Raw genomic sequence first — 18981 nt, 5'->3', positions numbered from 1 at the left:
ACCTTATATTTTTTTGTTATGCTTGTCGACTAACAAAAAAAATGGAACTATAGAATGTCGCAACGTATAAATGTCGCTAATAATTTCTTTGTTTTTGTTTACCATTTTTGAATTTTCACAGTACAATCGATTAGTATTTCCACCGGTTCTTCTAAAACATTCAAGGGTAATTTCTTTATACTTTAAGGATTGTCGTCAATAATATATTCATACTTTGAACGCTGTTTAGCTTTATCAAGTTCTAGGATTTGAAATGGAAGATACAAGTCCAATAAAACATAAACCTACATCTAGAGTTATCGACTCGTTACATTCAGAGATTGATGCCTTGAAGAATGAATTAGAGAGTGTAAAGTCCTCACATGATAGTTACAAGAAGAACTTCACTGTTGTTTCTAAAAAAAATGATCTGTTTGTCGACCAATTAGCAAATGCTAAACATGAAAACGATATGATCAATGCATTATTGAAAAGAAAAGAAAGAAGAATTATCGATTTAGAAGATCAATACAACGAGTTAAGTTCAGCTAACGAATCGCTTAGTTTAAACAACAAGAATATGAAGATTAGATGTGAGAATTTGCAAGAATCATCATCTTCGTCGATTGCTGAATACGAAAGATTAAAGATTGCTTATGATGCCTTAATTGCGTCGCAGGTTGAATACAAGAGACACTACGAAAAAGAACTTAATAATTTGACTTCAGAATTTGAGCTCTACAAGAAACAAACCCTTGAAAATTTCAACAATTTAAGCGCCAAATTAACTGACAATGACAAAGATATCGATACCTTAGTAGAGAGTTTAACAAATAAGAGAAAAACAATGGATAATCTTTATGTCAATAAAAATAAAACTGTATTGGATTTTTTATCAAAATTGGCCAAAATTGCTAAGCTTCATGGGCAAGAATCTAAAGCTATATTACAAGACAACGTTGAGAATATTAAGAAGTTGGTGGAAAAATACCCTGATTTACCAATGAAATTAAATGCTCTTGAAGATACCGAAATTGATCTTGAAAGTGTAATTAACGAGTCTAATGATACATTATCGAACTCTTCTTTTGACGATGATACTACTCTTACAAGCTCTCCAGATTTACTGAGTGACGCGCCCTTCAGCACTAAGAACTTGAGTAGAGGAAATTCAATTTCAATGAAAAAAAGAAAGAACAAGAGGAATTCGATTAGATTCGATTCCAAGCATAGTTCTGATTTCAATAATCTGCTGCATACTCAAGGTAATGCACCTAGAAGAAATTTAAGCAATAATAAAACTTCGAGAAGCACTTCCTCAGAAATCAATTCGAGGCTTCCAACACCTCCATCGCATAATGACAATGACACTGTTAAAGATATTATTAATGCTAATAATATTAGTTATCAAAATCAATTACAAAATACCCAAAGGGTAAACAATAGAAATTCAAACAACAAATCGAAAAGAAGATCGATGTATGGAAATAGCAATAGCAATAATGGTCAAAAACCTGGTAGTAGACAAAGTTCGCTTAACAGAAACTTCAGCGAAGTTAGTATATAAGGAACGTAACCCTGGTTACTGATATTGTCTATAAATTTGTATATTTAATTTCATCACAACCTCTATATATTCATATATACATATACTAGATTTTGAAAATGGTAATTGTGCCGTCATAATAACTCGAAATTAATAAATTAGCTGTCGTGATGTCTCTTTTGCGTTTGATAAGGGATTTGTAATCTTTTGTTGAAACCTTTAGTGTTTCTTTTGGCATCACTAATTTAGTTGTACATAACCTCATGCTACTTTCTCGTTCATGAGGTTGTACCTGACCATTATTGGACTCTAAAACATCTATCCTTGGAAGGCGTTTAGAATATTTGAATACTTCATTTATATCGCGATTATATCCCTTGATAATTCCATCCCAAAATCCAACGACAAGTAAGCTGTGGTTCACAGAAATAGACTGGATCCCTGAGTGCCTTAAATTATAGCTTTCACAATCCTTAGCTTCTCTAAAATGTGAAAATTCGTGGGGTATCTCATGAAAGGTTAATTGTTTTCCAGTTGAACCGCAAATAATTCTATTGCCCACTTTATCAACCTCTAACGATAGTATAGGATTTGGGGAGCACGAATCATTTATATATACAACTTTTATTTCAGGATCTTTATTTATAATCGTCCTGTCAAATGACTTTTTTGATTTACTTCCAAGGAGTCCCGAAAGGCCAGATACGTTTTTATTGGGTTTCGTTGAATGCGGCGTAGGTTCTTTCTTTTCGTTATTAGTAACACCAGAAAAATCAATGTGGAATCCAATCAAGTGTCCAGATTCATATCCTATATAAAACAAGTCATCCCCCACGAACATGACTTTCATCATAATACCGAATCTATCTCGCTTCAAAATATCGTCTTCATTTCCTATCTCAGACTCCACTCCCTGTTCTTTATTTAAGTGGTTGATTGTTTTTTTATAAAGTTTCCAAGGATCAACACTAGTAGCTACTCTTTTTAAGTTCAATTTTTCTTCTAATGATTGGTCATTCTGATCTGAGGGCTTGAATATCAGATATAGATCAAAATTATTGGAATCTGTAGTAGCAGGAGTTATCAAATGGTAATTGGAATAGTCTACATTGCAATAATTTAATGCATTTACTGGAATCACAGTGTGCTCTGGCAACGGAAATTTCTCAAGGAGCTCATTTTTCAAGATGTTGTCGTTTTCTTCAGCATCTCCTACATTGAAGTATTGAACGCTATTGTATTTCTCAGCTGGCATCTCTCGACTCCCATCTTTGAATTTTTCAATATCCCATATTTTGATATCAGAATCTTTGGAGTGTGTCAATAATAATCCATTGCAGATTTGTCTTATCGTAACGATATTACTATCATGTCCTTTCCATACACAGTTTGGTCTTCTTGTATTTATGTCCCACCAAATAATCCACCCTTTTGAGTCAGCTGAAATTAACGATACATTTTCGGCAGAATAATAAGGTTCCGTACAAGTAATATCATTTAGATGTCCTCGTAATGAACATACTTCTATCGGTTTCATTAATCTAATAAGTATGTGGTTTGTTCAGTGTCTTCACTATAGAATATCTTATTGTCGCATAGTCGTTTTTTGTCCCATGCTTATATAACACTAGTCGCATGTTGAATAGTAACTGAGCACTACAAAAATGGTTTATGCTGCAAATTGAATGTCTTATGCAAAATTAGCATTGAAAGCATATCACAATTGCTTATCGAGTTTTTATTGAACCTTTTATATCTGGGCCACATTGCTACAAGACATTTTAAGACCACATCCCAAAATTTAGTACGATTCTAGTTTTCAATCGACAATCCCTCTTAGCCATATATAATTGATTGCACCACCTAGCCTTCAAGAAAAAAATATTGCAGATTGGCCCAGCCCTTGGTTTTTGGTATTCTATAAATGTTGTAACAACATAAATTGTTTTTCCTTCAGTTTCCAAACTTATCTATGATTTAGAATTCAAAGATCATTGGTGCAAAATGAATCGAATTACTTTCATATATAACGACTAATTTTGATATGCTTCATTATACATTATAGAAAATTTTATGCAAGTCTATTTCTATATGCTGAATATCATTATACTGAAACTATAAAGTGCAACATATATCTTAATCTAAACGTAAATGAATCTTTCTTATTTCTTCTCTAATGGTAGAATATAATTAGCAGTTGTGGAAGGCTCGTTTATTTTAAAACTTATAAATATATGAATAGAAGCAACGAGATCATACTTGAGAAAATATGGCTGATATATTTAATATTCAAATTTTCTTCGTTCTATTCAGAGAAACATTGGAAGGTGTCGTTATTATATCTATTTTACTTGCATTCCTAAAGCAAGGTTTAGCGGGGACTTCCAATGACCCATTTGTATATAAAAAATTGGCACGGCAAGTATGGTTCGGGACTATATTAGGAGTTGTTTTTTGCCTCATTGTAGGTGGTATTTTTATTGGAATATTTTACATCGTTGGAAGTGACATTTGGCAGAAATCTGAAAGCTTATGGACTGGGGTGTTTTGTATTATAGCCTCCGTTTTAATTTCAATTATGGGTATTGCTATGTTGCGGGTTAATAAGATGAGAGAGAAATGGAGAATCAAGATAGCACAGGCATTACTCAAAGTTCCAGAAAAGAAAACGAATCGGTTTAAAATAGGCTATTTGACTAAAAAGTACTGCATGTTTATTTTGCCATTTGTTACTTGTATAAGAGAAGGTTTAGAAGCTGTTGTATTTGTCGGTGGGGTTGGATTAAATCGACCAGCATCTTCTTTCCCACTTCCGGTTATTTGTGGATTGCTAGCTGGAATTGCAGTTGGTGTAGCTTTGTATTACTGGGGAACAACATCCTCGATTCAAATTTTCTTGATAATTTCAACATGTATATTATATTTAATTGCTTCGGGTTTATTTTCAAGAGGTGTTTGGTACTTTGAAACAAATTCTTACAATCAGAAAACGGGAGGAGATGCTTCCGAAAATGGATCTGGCCCGGGCACCTATGACATTAGTAAGTCTGTGTGGCACGTCAATTGCTGCAATCCACAAACTGATAATGGCTGGGATATTTTTAATGCATTATTAGGTTGGCAAAACTCTGCCACGTATGGTTCTGTTATATCGTACTGTCTCTACTGGTTTTGCGTGATAATGATCTTATTGTTGATGTCCTTCGAAGAAAAGCATGGACACTTACCATTCGTCAAGAACTTGACTTTGGCACAATTGAGTCCAATGTATTACATTAAAAGAAAGAAGATTAACCTTACACAGAGAGAGCAAGACGAATTGTTTGCTCAAGTAAAGCGTAAAAATGTTCTTGGTAGACATTTTGATTTTGAAGAATCAAATTCAAATATCTCTCACCTGTTGATATCTATTGAAGAAAAATAATTCAAGTTTTAAATTTTCTAGTTTTTGCAGCTAAAGGAATCCGATTCAAATTGATATGTCAATTTGTAGCAAATCTATTGATCGTAAAAATTTAGCCGCATTCGTTGTTATTTAGTTTTATTTACAACAATAAAAAAAGAATTATCGTAAGATCGCAGTAACTAAGTTTTTATTAATTTTTACCGGGAATCATATATGTACATAGACCTATAAAAAGCAATCAAACTCACTTTCTGAATCTCTCAAACACTTCATTAATATGTTGTCGAACTCTTCGTCTGAATAGTTCGGCTTCTCATTCTCGTTAATAATACCCAAAATAATTTCGACCAAATTCATACAATAATCATTCAATTTGGCATATTTACTTGGTTCAAATACTTCAACAAAGAAAATTATACCTAACTTCAAGTTTCCGAGTATTGAATAGAATTTATCATTCCTATTCAATGATCTTAAATACTCCAATACCAATTTTAAAAAATAATTTTGCAATTCATTCATAATACTTACGAAAACTTCAGTTCCTGTCAAAGGTTTAACTTCATGAATAAGCTTAACAAAATGAATCAATACTTCATATGTAAAGCTTTCGATCTTCAATACATGATTATCGGTTGGATCAACTGCTTTGCTTGGGATTTTAAGAAAATATCTTGAAACTCGTTCATCAATCCATGATTTTTCACGTTCTAAAATATCGTCTAATATTGTTAACGCTGCCTTGTCTATGTCAGCATACAATTTCAAATTTTGTTGCAGTAAGTTCTTTTCAAATAATTGATCGAACTTTTTAATCAATTTCGGATAAATTCTTTCAGAAAGTCTATCAAAATTATTCATTGTCAAAACTTTATACAATTCCAAATCTATATGTGCTCCTTTAGCGTTAACCTTAACTGATGACTTTTCAACGTTGTATTTCTTCATTAAGGAATCAATTAAAATGTTTAAACTTCTCATAAATTGAATCTCCACACTGACTAATATCCTTTTGCTAGGGTATGGGGCAACAATGCGTATGTCGTCATTAGAATTATCTTCGAATCCCTTCACAAATAATAAGTCGGATAACTTTCGTAATATATAACCTTCATAGCATTCGAGAATATTAATGGCCTTTGTGAAGGTTGGTCCGACACTTTTATCATGTATAGGATGATAGATATCCCAACTTTCTAAGTCATAGAACTGAGAACAGTCATTAACCCAAACCGCACAAGTTGCTTCAAGAATCTTCTGGTTTATTGTACTTGATGCGGTTCTCAAAGTTTTAATTATCTTATTCGTATCGGTAGTTTTATTCGCATTTCCGACGATTGCCATGCAACTACCTATTTTGGTTAGAGTGTGATTAATCTTAGATGAAATCCCACTCAAGTAGAATATAGTTGAAAGAGAATTAGTGTGATATGGCAAAAATCGGCTGTAGTTTGCTGGAGATGATTCCATCTGATTAACTGATTCGGCGTTGTCGTCAAATAGAGAAGTTAGCTTGTTTGTAAGATGCACAACAAGATTAACAAATAAGTTTCTTATTTTTCCTTGGGTATCTATATTGAAACCATTATTAGGGTTACCATAATGGTTATAGTTGTTGACAAACTTCGTCATATTCTTCAAAAATAAATCATCCAAGTAAGTAACAAAGTTGAGTAACACCAACCATGTTTCATTAATAAATGACAAGTCTAAGTTATCACTACTATCGAAGAACTTCATTACTATCCGGTCCATTTCTTCGTTACTCGGAGTTGAAGATGTAGAAGAAGCTCTAAAATAGTCATCAATATTGCTGTACTTTTCACTAATATGTCCAACATGCGAACCGCCTTCTCTATGCTCCGCTAATGAAGTTATATAATCCAATAATTTTCTTTGCATCATTTTAAATTTAGTATCGAACTTATTAATTTGATAATCTAAATCTTTCCGTAAACCATTAAGCTGAGTATTCAAAAATTCATAAATTGGGTTGGATGCATTATTTCCATCCTCGTTATTCAATTGGTATAATTTATCAACTAAAGATATGAATCTGGCGTTATTTGTATTCGAGAAATGGCCTTTGGAATTACCTGCTTCATGATCTAAACTAAGAAGTTCGTTGTAAATTTTCTTTCTATATTCCACGATAATATTATCCACCTCCGTAAAAACCCTTAATATTGCAGTATCAGCTAATTGCTGATTTTGCTCTCTTTCTTTAATTGCTTCAAAATCAGATTCCGGGTTTAGTTGAGCCATATCTCTTTTGTACGATTCTTCTTGTTTTTGATTAAATTCTTCCTTTGCTTTAAGAAATCTATTGTAATCCTCTATAAACTGGTCATTGTTCTGATTTGACAATGATTCAATCAAATTATGGGGAAGATCGAAGAAAAACTTGTTGCTTTTAATAAATTCAATTAAGGTATTCAATTTTTGCTCTTTGCTCTTATTCTCCATTATAGGTCTTATGAGTAAGGTGGATGCCATATTAATGTTTTTTAATGATTCTTCAAGTTCAGAAGAAAGTGTCTCACTCTTCTCCATGTTTTTATGCCTTTGAGGATTGAAAATCTTGGAGTTTTCACGATCTTGTTGAACCTTTGTTTTCAGTTGTCTGAACGCTACTAGAATATCATCTATTGACTTTTTGCAATCAACAAATTTAATAAAATTGGAATCTATAACCAGTTTCAACTCTGCTGTCTGGCTGTGTATATTTCTTTCCAAGAAATTTAAAGACTGCACCAATTCATCAATTGAAGAATCTTGATGAACAGTAGTTAAAAATCGTTGTGAATCGAAATTCGGGGATGAAATTAAAAACAGGTTTAATTTAGGGTCATCTTTAGAAGAAATCACTTGTTTCTGCATCAATTGTTTAATAACATTAGTACCTCTCCCACGAAGAGGGTCCTCGGGATCTTCATCATTATAGCGATATAATGTGTTATTGTTGTGACCAGTATTAGCATTGACTAATGTAAGTAATAAATTAAATTGTTCGTCAGTTGTGAAATTGTTCAATTCGTCTGAATCGATTTGTTCTTGATTAGTTAACTTCAAATCATTCCTACTAGTAGGATTAACAGTAGCAATATTATAAAACGACAACAAATTTTCGTCATTATCGTCGTAGTTTATCATAATGCTATTAAGTCTACTGTATTTCAATTGTATGTTAGTTCACGTCGTTCGTTCGGTTTTTTCAGCTGATACGTTGTTATGTTTTTTAATTTTGGTGATAAAGTGCGCGATCTTAATGAACTCCTCAATTCTTTAAAATTACATTACGAACTAAAAATGTCAATTGTATACATAATATTTATCTCCATAAACTATATTCTTGTTGCTGAGTATCGTCTCCATTAACACTGGCTGATACAGCCGCTACAGCTGCGTTGGCTATAGAGGTTGCATCGTCTTCTTCATCATGAACGTGACCCAGACTTGGAACTTGACGTGCACTAGTGGTGTAATGCGCAGCATCAGAAGAATCGTGTAACGGTAACTGAACATGATGCTGGTGTTGCTGTGGCTGATGATGATCCTGGTTTTGAGTCCGTGGAGGGGCCTGGCCTTGTCTGATATAGAAATCTTCAATAAGTCTTTCTAAAACTTCTCCTAAAGACATCTTTCTGTGATCTTTTATTTCAGATTTCATTTTTTCAAATCCAACTTTGAAATCAGCTGCTACCCAATTCTCATCTGGATCGTTTTTCTTTTCCTCTGCATTTGCAGAATTTTTACGTTCCTCGTTGTATAGATGAACAATGTAGTCCCAGTCAACACTTTCCAAAGTTGGAAAGCCTAATCTTTGTAATCTTTGGAAAAGCCATAACCTTGTGCTTTGGTTCATATAAGATGCTCTTGCCGCAGACGCTCTTTTCACAAGCTTGTTCCATTTATAACGGCATTGAATACGGGAACGAACCCCATTCATTCGTTCACTAACAATTGTCCAATTAATAGTTGCTGGTTTCAGTTTGTTATCATCTCCAATATGAGACATCATATCGGTCACTATGTCTCTCAACTTCCTTTCTTCTTCTTCAGACCACTTATTCAATACTCTGTTCTCTCCACATTTCACATAATTTCTCCATCTATCCCTACAGTCCTCAGGCATACGTCCCATGGTATCACCGATTTCTTTCCAGTTGCCCTCTTTGGTTGATGCTAACTTCCTCAATAGTTCGTCGTCTTCTTTGGTCCATTTTGCTCTAACATCAAAGACATGATACTGTCTTCTAACATGCTTATAAACAGATGCACGAGATCTGTAAGGTAACACACGAGTTAATGATTCCCAAAAATTATCCTTCTTCCTCTCGTTTGACCAAATTCTATTACAAATATCTTGACGAGTCAATTTGTGCAAATGGCAATATCCCGTAATGAAATGATCAACAGCTGAAATTTCCTCAGGAGAAAAAATACGTGGTCCACTGCTATTGGTTTGTGGAAGGTTGTTATACCAATTACACGCTTGAGCAGACGCTTCTTCAACCAAAGAGTCAATGGACGTTAAATGATTGAATTTTGGTTTACGATAGTTAGACGTAGGCTTAATAGCTTGATAATTAATAAGGCCATCCTCAATCTTCGAGAGCTTTCTTTGTTTTGGAATTGTTTTATTGCTTCTGTTTAACTCTCCTGATAAAGAAGATGCAGCCTGTGCTAATTGATTGATCGCAGCTATCGACTCCGGGTTTGGCTGGCCTTGCTGTACTGCTGCGGTAGCAGCAGCAATAACTTGCTGAGCCTGATGGGGAGGTAAATTATTTAGACTATTATGAACAGCTGAAGTATCACTGTCATGAAGTGAGCCATTTCCAAGCTGTTTTGCCAATTCTCTAGCATCAATGATTGCTGCTTGAACTAATTGATCATGTTCCGCCGAGGAATCTAATCCGGTTAATTCTGGGTCAATTTCATTGTGTGTTTGGGAAACTTGGTTGCTCTTCTTCTTTTTCTTCCTAAGATTCTTGTTCGGCGTAGGTTGTTGTGCCTGATTTTGAGGTTGGTGTTGTGCAAACGAATTGAAATCTTCTGTCTGATTGTCAGTAATATCATCGTCCAAAAATCCAGTCCATTGGTTAAACTCATTGATATTTGACATGATATCATCGTGGTTCAATTTCCGTTTGTTCTTTCTCGTTCCATTATTGGAGGTATTCTCTCCTGTACCATCTAATGTCCCTCCAACATATCTCATCACTGCCGCCTCCACTGCATCATTAATTTGTTGGTTAGTCGTCTTTACATCAGCTAGCTCTGCATCTGATTCAACACCGTCTTCATTGCCTTCGTCGCCGTTAACACCATTCGTATCGTCAATATCTTTATCGTTGAATTTAATTTCATTATTTGAAATATTTAGCGATTGATCTCCCTCTCCATTTTTGCCTTCGTGCTCATCATCACTTCTGGTTTTTGAGCCTAACTGGAGCAATGCTTGTGCACCACCTATCTCTTGCTGATCTTCCATACTCTATTTTGCAGCTGTTACTTTACTATTGAAAAGGGTTACCCGCTGTTTTGATAAATAAAGTAGGGTAACACTTCTATGGTGGTTGTGTTGTTTTGAAAATTTGGTGATTATAATATACTCATATTTACGCACATGTAGTACAAATATTACTCAACGGTTTTGCAATCTAATATATATAGCTAAAATGAATTAAACCCCGGATAAAGTTATCTTGCTGGATTATCAGTCATAACATTTTATCCACAGAAATATAGTTAAATGTTTTAATTTAGTGATTTTTATTATATTTTGTCTTTTTTTTGAATATTGTAACGTTTGTATTTAATTCCATAGAATTTCAAATATACTTTGTAGAGAAAAACTTAAAGCTTTAATTTGATATTAAAACGGTTCACGACTATACATTCACATAGACGGAGGTCGAGAAAATTAGCCTCTTTCTTCCTCTCTTACTTTGCATACAACCCATAAACTTATGTGGTTGCGGTAAAGTCATCAATTGTGTATGTCTTTATGTCATATCCTGCACATAGAGTGATTTGTGTTTACAATTTTTTTTGTACAGTTGATAGATACTAGAACTCCTGAATGGCACTTCATGATGGGAGGTCCAAATAGCAAACAGGAGCCATCATCTCCATCCAAGATAAACAGGGATGAATTGGGGCAATTATCACAGGAAGAGGTGGTGCAGAGAGTTATAGAATTAGAGTCAGAATTAAATGAGTTTCAGGAATCGAGTAAAGAATTAGAACAGGCATTGGAAGAAGAACTTCAGGGATTGGAGAACGAAAACAGTACACTTCGTGAAGCTTTGGGTACATCCAAGAAGCAGTTGCAACTCTCCAAGGAGAACATTGCTAGTCTTAATAAGGAGATCTCTGATTTAAATGAAACAGTGATTACAAAGACACAAGAATATGAAAAGCAAATAAGTTCATTGAAGCAAAAACTTGTTTCTGTAGAAATAGTAAACGATGATATGGAAGAGAATGATCGGATGTTATGCAATAAATTGGAATTAGCGGGCCAATTCAATAATGAACTACTCGAAAAAATAGCCATAATAGAAAATGACTTACATAGGGAGAAACAGACCAACAGCCAGAAGCAATTGCATATTACGAATTTTGAAAACTCAATCAAGGAAATGAAAGGAAAAATTTTGTCGTTGGAAACCAAATTGAGATTTTACGAAAATAATGAAGTCGAAAGTCTGTTTTTGAGCATGAAAGATATTTTAAATGCCGGGCCCCCTTCATCCAAGAGCAGTCATACATTGGCAAATGGAAAAGGATCTGGGATGAAAAAGTCAGATTCATTGAAAAAACTTCATCAATTAACCACTAACTCCGAAAGCATGTCTAAGAAAGCACGTAATTTGAAGAACTCAGTATACACTTCGCAGATGAAATCCTCACCCACGACAAAATTGTCAAGGCATACTTCGAAGGCTACTTTGCGAGGCAAAGTAGCAGACAAGGAAAATATTGAACCTTCTCAGGAGACTATATCTATACCTAAGTCACCACCAATAGTAGATGTATCGGCGAGGGCAAACCTAGGCACGAAGGAGCCCCAAAAGATCTACGATCAAGCTCAATTTGAAACATCAAGACGAGCATTAGAGGCAGTAAAAGCTTCTCCAGGCATGAATAATAAAACCATTTCAAAATCTCCGGAATTGAGGCAAATAAAAAGGCGTCATCGTCGAACCAATATTTTTGATACTTTCAAATCATTGAGTCTCAGTAACAGTAACTGAACATCACCCATTTTGCAGCTTTTCAGTTGACATAAAAAATGTCGTGACACAAAAGCACGGCTCCCCGTAATGTCGCAAGTAAACATAATATATACGTATCAATAGTTACGACTAAATCGAAATATATATATATCAATTAAGCACTTATCAGCAATGAATAGTGATCAATTCTCTAAATTCTTGAAGAATTATGATAAGAAGGATATCTTGAGATACCTTATTGATTTGAATGGCAGACTAAGTAAATATGAATCAGAACCTGAAATTGATTTTAATCTATGTCTAGAGCAGTTATCAGCGTTAGTTGAAAAATTAAAATTACCACAACCTTCTAAGGGCAAATCAAAAGTAAAGGAAGTCAGTGATGAAAGCGACATTGAAAATGTCGAAGACAAGCTTTCGTTGAATGTTTACAAATTGGTTTCGAAGAATTTGATACAAGTTCTTGCACAATTGCCTACGAAAACATACGATTTTGCTAACACATTACTTAACCATTTGAATTTGAATGAAGCAGGAAGTTTGCCTTCAATTGCCAAAGTCTCTATAATACTCCTTATAGATCTATTTGAGACATATCCAAATTCGTTGAACTCCTTGGTTAGCTTTTCTGTCAACCAAATTTATAAAATCATAAAAAAATATCCAGATATAAGTAGTAACTTGATCTACTTGTTAAATTCTATCACTAAGAATGCTACAAAGTTTGACATTGATGAGAAGTTACAGGCGAAGTTGTTAAAAATTATCAATAAGAACATATATTATAATATTTCTTTTGAATTACCGTTAGACTCTGCTCCCACGAATAGCGATACTTCCTCCACTGTTTTATTAAAAAAAAATTATATTTTGGTTTTAAAGAATATTCTTTTACTCTCAGTATCATCAAACTATGAAAATTTGCTTGCATTATCAACTTCGTCTTCGTCAGCAGGCTCAAAATTAAAGCCCGAAGCAATTATGTCACAACATCAATTCCAAATGAATTTATTGTCAACCAATGAGAAGGTTTTTCGCTATGGTCTTACGAATTTCTGTAAGGAGGTTAGAATTGCAACTGTTGAACTTCTAGCCCATTTGTTTATCAATTTTATTCCCACCGGAAAATTCAATCCGATAGAATATTTGACTAATGAATATACCTTGCCTCATGTTAATAGTTGGAATGACTCATTAACTTCTATGACTAGCACTGAGAACGACATAGCCATTGTTGATATAAGGAAGGAAAAGAATACTATTTGGAACCATGATAGTGAAAATATCATTAGGACAAATACAGATTTGTTATTGCACCAAACAGGTATAATTGAAACTTTAATATTCTATATTCAATTAGAGCAATTTCAGAATTCCGACTATTTATCAGGGAATTTGGTCAATATTTTGGATACCCTCTTGTCCAAATTTGGAGAACTAAATGATATAGATAACCACATTCAAAATCAATATTGGAATAAATCTTTGCAGCATTTCAAATCGGTATCAGATTATATTATTGACGAAAGCGGATCTACGTGTCATGAAATACTAATGGAGTACACATATTCTAAGTTCAATTTAGATGGGCTGTCGGATAATACTGAACAATCCTCCGAATCTGTAAATACCAAAGCATCCAATAACCGAGACAATAAAAGAGAATCAAAGTTATTTACTTTCAAGACGGGAAAGAATAGTCTGAAGTTAAAGAATAAAGATGCAAGACAAAAAGAAATTATACCATACCAAAACTCGTATCAATGCTATTTATTATTGCACATTATAGAAATATTATTACCATTCGGATTAGATTTTAATTCGATTGTTCAAACAAAACAAGCTTTATCAGAAAATTCTTCAGAAACACAGGGTGTTGATGGAGAAAGGGCAAATGTCTCTAGAGATGTCGAAGAAGAAGAAGAAGAAGACCAAGGAACCACTGATAGTGAGAAATCATTTTTGAGAGACATTATCTTCAAATTACTCATCAATAAGTGCACTGGAATTAGAATTTATGCTTTGACAACATTATTGAAATATGCGTCCAATAATGATGTCGAAACCAATCAATTGATATTGGATTTGTACAATTTGGTAAGTCATGAATATAAAAATTCTGATAGTCAGCACGAATCGAATGTTGTGGGAAATGCTGATGAGCATAATTGTGGATTAGTTGATGTGAGGTTGATGAGTTATTCCTTAGCACTCCTGGCGTTGATAAAGCAAACGGACTCAACATTACTTCAAAATTCGACTATTGTGAGGATTTTAAGTTTTTGCACTCAAAATTTAAAGCATAATAGTCATAACAATGCTGTTAAAAATTCTGCCTGTTGGACCATTTTATCTTCCTTGATTACCTTCTATAACGATTCTGAATTCGTTAAATTAAATTCTTCCCAATTTTTGGTCTTCTGGAAGGGTTTGTTAACGTCTCAGTTTATAAGTTCTTCTTTAAATAACGACAGTCAAGAAGGACAACAACGTGAAGTTGTCGACAACCTCAAGTTGAGGAATTCTAGTTTAATATGCTTATTGAATTATTTGAACTCTGTTCAACTCACTCCAGAATCGTTGAAGCAGTTACAGTTTTTATTAACCAAGTCATATAATTACTTGACCTATCTAGAAAATAATATTGAAGGAGTTGGTCCTATTACAAATTTTACAAGCCAAAACTTTAATGAGAATAATTATAATCCAATCATGGTTAATAATATTCATTATTCAAATTACAATGCCAACAGAAAGCTATCTTTTGAACGTGTGATGATAAGTCTAATCTTATACAGCAAGAAAATTTTGCTACAAAGTTTTATCAAACTTGCTGCGTTATTGAAAAATGATATAAACTCAAACATGGTAATATTTTTAGTCAAGCTATTTAGTGATTCTAAAATATTTTCTAGATGTTTCCCTCCTGAACATACTAAAGAGAAGCAAAAATCCAGCGCTAATAAAACGACGCAGACAAAAATCAATGACTATGATAATGACATGATTATTTTGGGTGAAGATTACAATTACTCTTTTGGTGTTTCTAGTAAATTTCAAGGATATACTTCAAATATTGATGAATTATTGATTAAACTTAGTCTCGAAGACAGCAACGAAAAGAGCACGGCAACAAGCATTTCTTACAAAGATGCATTCTCTAAAGGGAGACCTTCTCTGGGGTCCCCAAAATCTATGATTGAGTCCCATTTCGAAGAAGGGAACTATGCATGGTTTGATTACTTTGAGAACGGTATTTTACAGTCAGTGGATCATAATGTAATTTATGATCCAAATATCTACTTAGTCCAAGATTATTCTGTGAATGAGCAATTCTCATCAAATATTATAACATCGCTCATTGACCTTTCTATTGAACTATTCCAACTAGTTTTTCCCTATTTAAGTTCAAAAATTCAATTTTCATTATTAGAACAAATGAGGAATTTTCTTACTGCAAAATCTATTGATCCGTTGCGATATAAGGCAATATGCGTGAATATTTCTATTGCGTTACATGGAGTTTTGAGCAGCCTCACAAAGAAGAAACAAAACTTAGATCGAGAGATTTTAAATGTTTTACTTGACATATTAGAGAAATTTGAAACGAATAATATGGAGCTCATGTATATTAATTGCGATTCTGTTGGGATGGCATGTGGTGTTCTTACTAAAGATAGAGAATTCACAAATGAACAAATAAACAAATTTATTAATAAGATTGTTAATGATATTAATCCATATCAAAGAGGTTCTTCTATTTTAACTTTGTCCAGAATACACCAATACACACATATTGGCTTTACGGATGTGTACAATGTTGCAGTACAGTTACTTAAAGATCCTAATCCTATTGTTTTGCATTTTTCATTAGAAGCAACAAATATTTTACTAGAAAATAATCTAGATAATCTTCATTTAATTCCTGAAGTTGTAACTAATGTATACAATATATTTTTGAACGATGATTATGGTTATGATCTTGAAAATAAGCTTTTAATTAATTTGAAGTGTAAGTTTGGCTCAATTGGAATAGTCACTAAGATAGTTAAACTATGCGTAACTTCATTGGGGCCTAATTTACGCCAAATAGCAAACGATGATAAATTGAAAATAAGGGACTTAATTGTTACATTAAGCAATGGTGTTGGATGCGTTACAATATCTGATTATCTTGAAGTTTTCGAAAACCTCCTTAAGATATTCCCAGAATTAATTATTTTTGATCCAAAATTGATTAAAGGAAGTCTCGAATTTTTTACTAATCTACTTGATTTAATTATATCTAAAAATTTAAAAATTGGATTGGTTACAACGAATCCTACTTCATTGAATAAAGATATGATATTTCCTTTTAATTCTAGCTTCCTGTTGTTAAAATCTGCTTTTGAATGCTATGTTGGGTTAATAAAGATATATGGTAGTGAAATCCTATCAAAAGAAACGGTAAAGATTTTATGGATTGCAATGAATTTAAAACCATGCGAGCAACTAAAACAATTAATCCGTCTTTGGATGGAATCAAGTCTAGAAATGAATTGGTTCATGACTTTAAATTCACTATTCAAATACTCATCAAAGAAATTAATTGGCCCGTTTATTGAAGTTAATTATCTGCAAAAGTTATTACCTTTACAGCAAAGACAGAAAAAGAAAAATAAGTCGGATGTTGATTTTAGGGACGAAGAAATAGAAAATATTGTTGGGAATGATGATGAATCTTCTGACAAAAACGAGCCAATTACGTGGGAATTTAAATTATTTATATTTGATTTATTGAATGATTTATTGGAGTATTCTAATAAAAACAGTCAACTTTTAGAACAGTTGACAAACAAGATACAAGATATCATCAAGTTATCATTCTTGGGCTCATCCTCCCCAATAACTTCTATCAAGTTAGAAGGAGTTAGTTTGTTGGATAAAGCGTTAAGATTGTTCGGAGACTTTGCAGACCCGCTATACCCTGGGGTTTCAATTTTAGAGCAACAACAAGCTTTAATTATTAGTGCCTTAATTCCCTGTTTTAAAGCAAATAACAATTCTAGGGTCATTGTAAATGCAATAAACGTCTCATCAAAGTTTATTAATTTGCCTCGAATCAAATTCTATTCAAAGCATAGAATATTAAAGACATTGATTTACTTGTTGGAAGAGATATCGTCTAGCAAGTTTTTAAGATTTAGTTATTTAGAGAACATGTCTGAGTTTGGTAAAAAAACTATACAGTTATCTATTTTAAATTGTTGGGCATTGTTGAAAATTAATGTCCTGGAAGACGAAGAAATTGCAGAACCTGAATTAGTGGAAACTCTCGACAATTACTCAATGCTTTTGAATTCTTTATGGATTTTGGTCTTACGAGAGTATTCTATGTTGAAATACAATGAAACAGCTTCAAAGGAATTGGAAATCTATGAGAGTTATTGGTTAAATCTAATCAACGTTTTAAGTTCAGAATTAGAGAATGATAAATTTGTGGATGAATATTTGTCTGGAGATGCTCAAAATTTCCTCTTCATTTTGTTCAGTCAGTGCATTGAATCACTAATTAAGAATGATAATGTTTCTGAAATATTAATTTCTTTGAATAGGTTAGTCCAAAGTCCATATTTGATTGACCTCATATTCAACGATGAAATTTTTGGTGAAGTTATCAACCTCTTTGACAGATTGATATTAATAGAAGATGATACTGAAATAAAGTGTAAATTGATTGACACTATTAGCACTACTTTCCTAAGTTTTACAAATAAGCATAAAGATTTAACAGAAAGTTTTGACAAGTTATTTGAATTGATAAGGGTTTGTATGCTTCCATTGTTTGATATAATACCATTTTTGCGTACTGATTACGATCCAGGTAATGAATCAACTCAATTACTCTTGAAACATGCGGACAGCAGTGCTAATTTAATTTTAATAAAGAACTGTTTGCATAAGCTAGTGGATATGATGTGTCGATTCCCTGACATTGTTAAGGCTGACCTTTATTCTTGCTTATTGTTCATATTCGCTAAATTCTACGAGAACGGTAATGATCTATTAATTTCAACTGTTTTGCCCCACTTAAAGCAAATTATTTCTGAATCAAAGACATTTGAAAATACTGACTTGGTCTCTTGCTTCAGTAAGATTATTCGTAAATATTATAAGATCGATAAAGCAAATGATTACTCAGTATTAACTACAATGATACTTATCACATCCGGTGATATCGAATTGAACGATGAAGATTCGCATGAGTTTAGCAGCACATTGATCGAAGTCTTAAAATCACCAGAATCAACTACGATTGGTATTCAATGTACGAAATCGTTGATCCAGTATTCATCTCGACATTCGAAAGACAGTCTTGTCATGAAATATTTGATAAGTGGCTTGATCAGTCATCTCGCAAATAATACACTGGATTTGGATCCAAAAATTGTGTTAGAAATTCTCTTCTTGTTTTCCAAATCGTATTCATTTGATGAAGCGAAAACAATATCTTTGTTCTCATTATTGATACCTTTATTGATTAAATTTAACAAAATTAATAAGGACAATCTTGGCAAGGCTTATTTACATGAAAAATTATTATCACTTATACAGCAAAACACAGGAGCTTTTAAATTTGTAATTGATAATGCTTTGACAGATGAACAAAAAAGATTAACGGAGGAATTGGTTAAACTTAGCACTAGCTCAGGTGATCAGAATTACATCGGGGTTGAGGATGGATCAGAGATTCAGTTAAAGACATTTGGAAGTTAGTAGATAACTTATATATATATAACTACACGTGATGATTTAAGAGATTT

The 18981-nt window shown here is 33.1% G+C and overlaps 7 protein-coding genes across 7 annotated transcripts; 4 read left to right on the top strand and 3 right to left on the bottom strand.

Annotated features, from left to right (window-relative positions):
- Positions 1-253: 253 nt before the first annotated feature.
- On the top strand, positions 254-1546 carry SHE3 (She3p; the record flags this gene model as incomplete). The annotated part of the gene is made up of 1 exon (XM_015608941.1): positions 254-1546. The coding sequence occupies one exon, from the start codon at positions 254-256 to the stop codon at positions 1544-1546; it is 1293 nt and encodes a 430-aa protein (XP_015470342.1).
- Positions 1547-1631: 85 nt separating this feature from the next.
- Positions 1632-3062, bottom strand: AC631_00110 (uncharacterized protein; the record flags this gene model as incomplete). The annotated part of the gene is made up of 1 exon (XM_015608940.1): positions 1632-3062. The coding sequence occupies one exon, from the start codon at positions 3060-3062 to the stop codon at positions 1632-1634; it is 1431 nt and encodes a 476-aa protein (XP_015470341.1).
- A 732-nt stretch (positions 3063-3794) lies between these two features.
- Positions 3795-4949, top strand: AC631_00109 (FTR1 family protein; the record flags this gene model as incomplete). Its single annotated transcript, XM_015608939.1, has 1 exon — positions 3795-4949. One exon carries the CDS (start codon positions 3795-3797, stop codon positions 4947-4949), a length of 1155 nt encoding a protein of 384 aa, XP_015470340.1.
- A 207-nt stretch (positions 4950-5156) lies between these two features.
- SEC5 (exocyst subunit) lies at positions 5157-8084 on the bottom strand (the record flags this gene model as incomplete). The annotated part of the gene is made up of 1 exon (XM_015608938.1): positions 5157-8084. The coding sequence occupies one exon, from the start codon at positions 8082-8084 to the stop codon at positions 5157-5159; it is 2928 nt and encodes a 975-aa protein (XP_015470339.1).
- A 178-nt stretch (positions 8085-8262) lies between these two features.
- AC631_00107 (uncharacterized protein) lies at positions 8263-10428 on the bottom strand (the record flags this gene model as incomplete). The annotated part of the gene is made up of 1 exon (XM_015608937.1): positions 8263-10428. The coding sequence occupies one exon, from the start codon at positions 10426-10428 to the stop codon at positions 8263-8265; it is 2166 nt and encodes a 721-aa protein (XP_015470338.1).
- A 604-nt stretch (positions 10429-11032) lies between these two features.
- Positions 11033-12196, top strand: AC631_00106 (uncharacterized protein; the record flags this gene model as incomplete). Its single annotated transcript, XM_015608936.1, has 1 exon — positions 11033-12196. The coding sequence occupies one exon, from the start codon at positions 11033-11035 to the stop codon at positions 12194-12196; it is 1164 nt and encodes a 387-aa protein (XP_015470337.1).
- A 153-nt stretch (positions 12197-12349) lies between these two features.
- On the top strand, positions 12350-18934 carry AC631_00105 (uncharacterized protein; the record flags this gene model as incomplete). The annotated part of the gene is made up of 1 exon (XM_015608935.1): positions 12350-18934. One exon carries the CDS (start codon positions 12350-12352, stop codon positions 18932-18934), a length of 6585 nt encoding a protein of 2194 aa, XP_015470336.1.
- Positions 18935-18981: the final 47 nt, after the last annotated feature.

Source organism: Debaryomyces fabryi, assembly GCF_001447935.2.
Source record: "Debaryomyces fabryi strain CBS 789 chromosome Unknown contig00001, whole genome shotgun sequence".
Classification (NCBI taxonomy): domain Eukaryota; kingdom Fungi; phylum Ascomycota; class Pichiomycetes; order Serinales; family Debaryomycetaceae; genus Debaryomyces; species Debaryomyces fabryi.
Note: the sequence above shows the minus strand (reverse complement) of the source record. Positions and strands in the feature narration are given on the sequence as shown.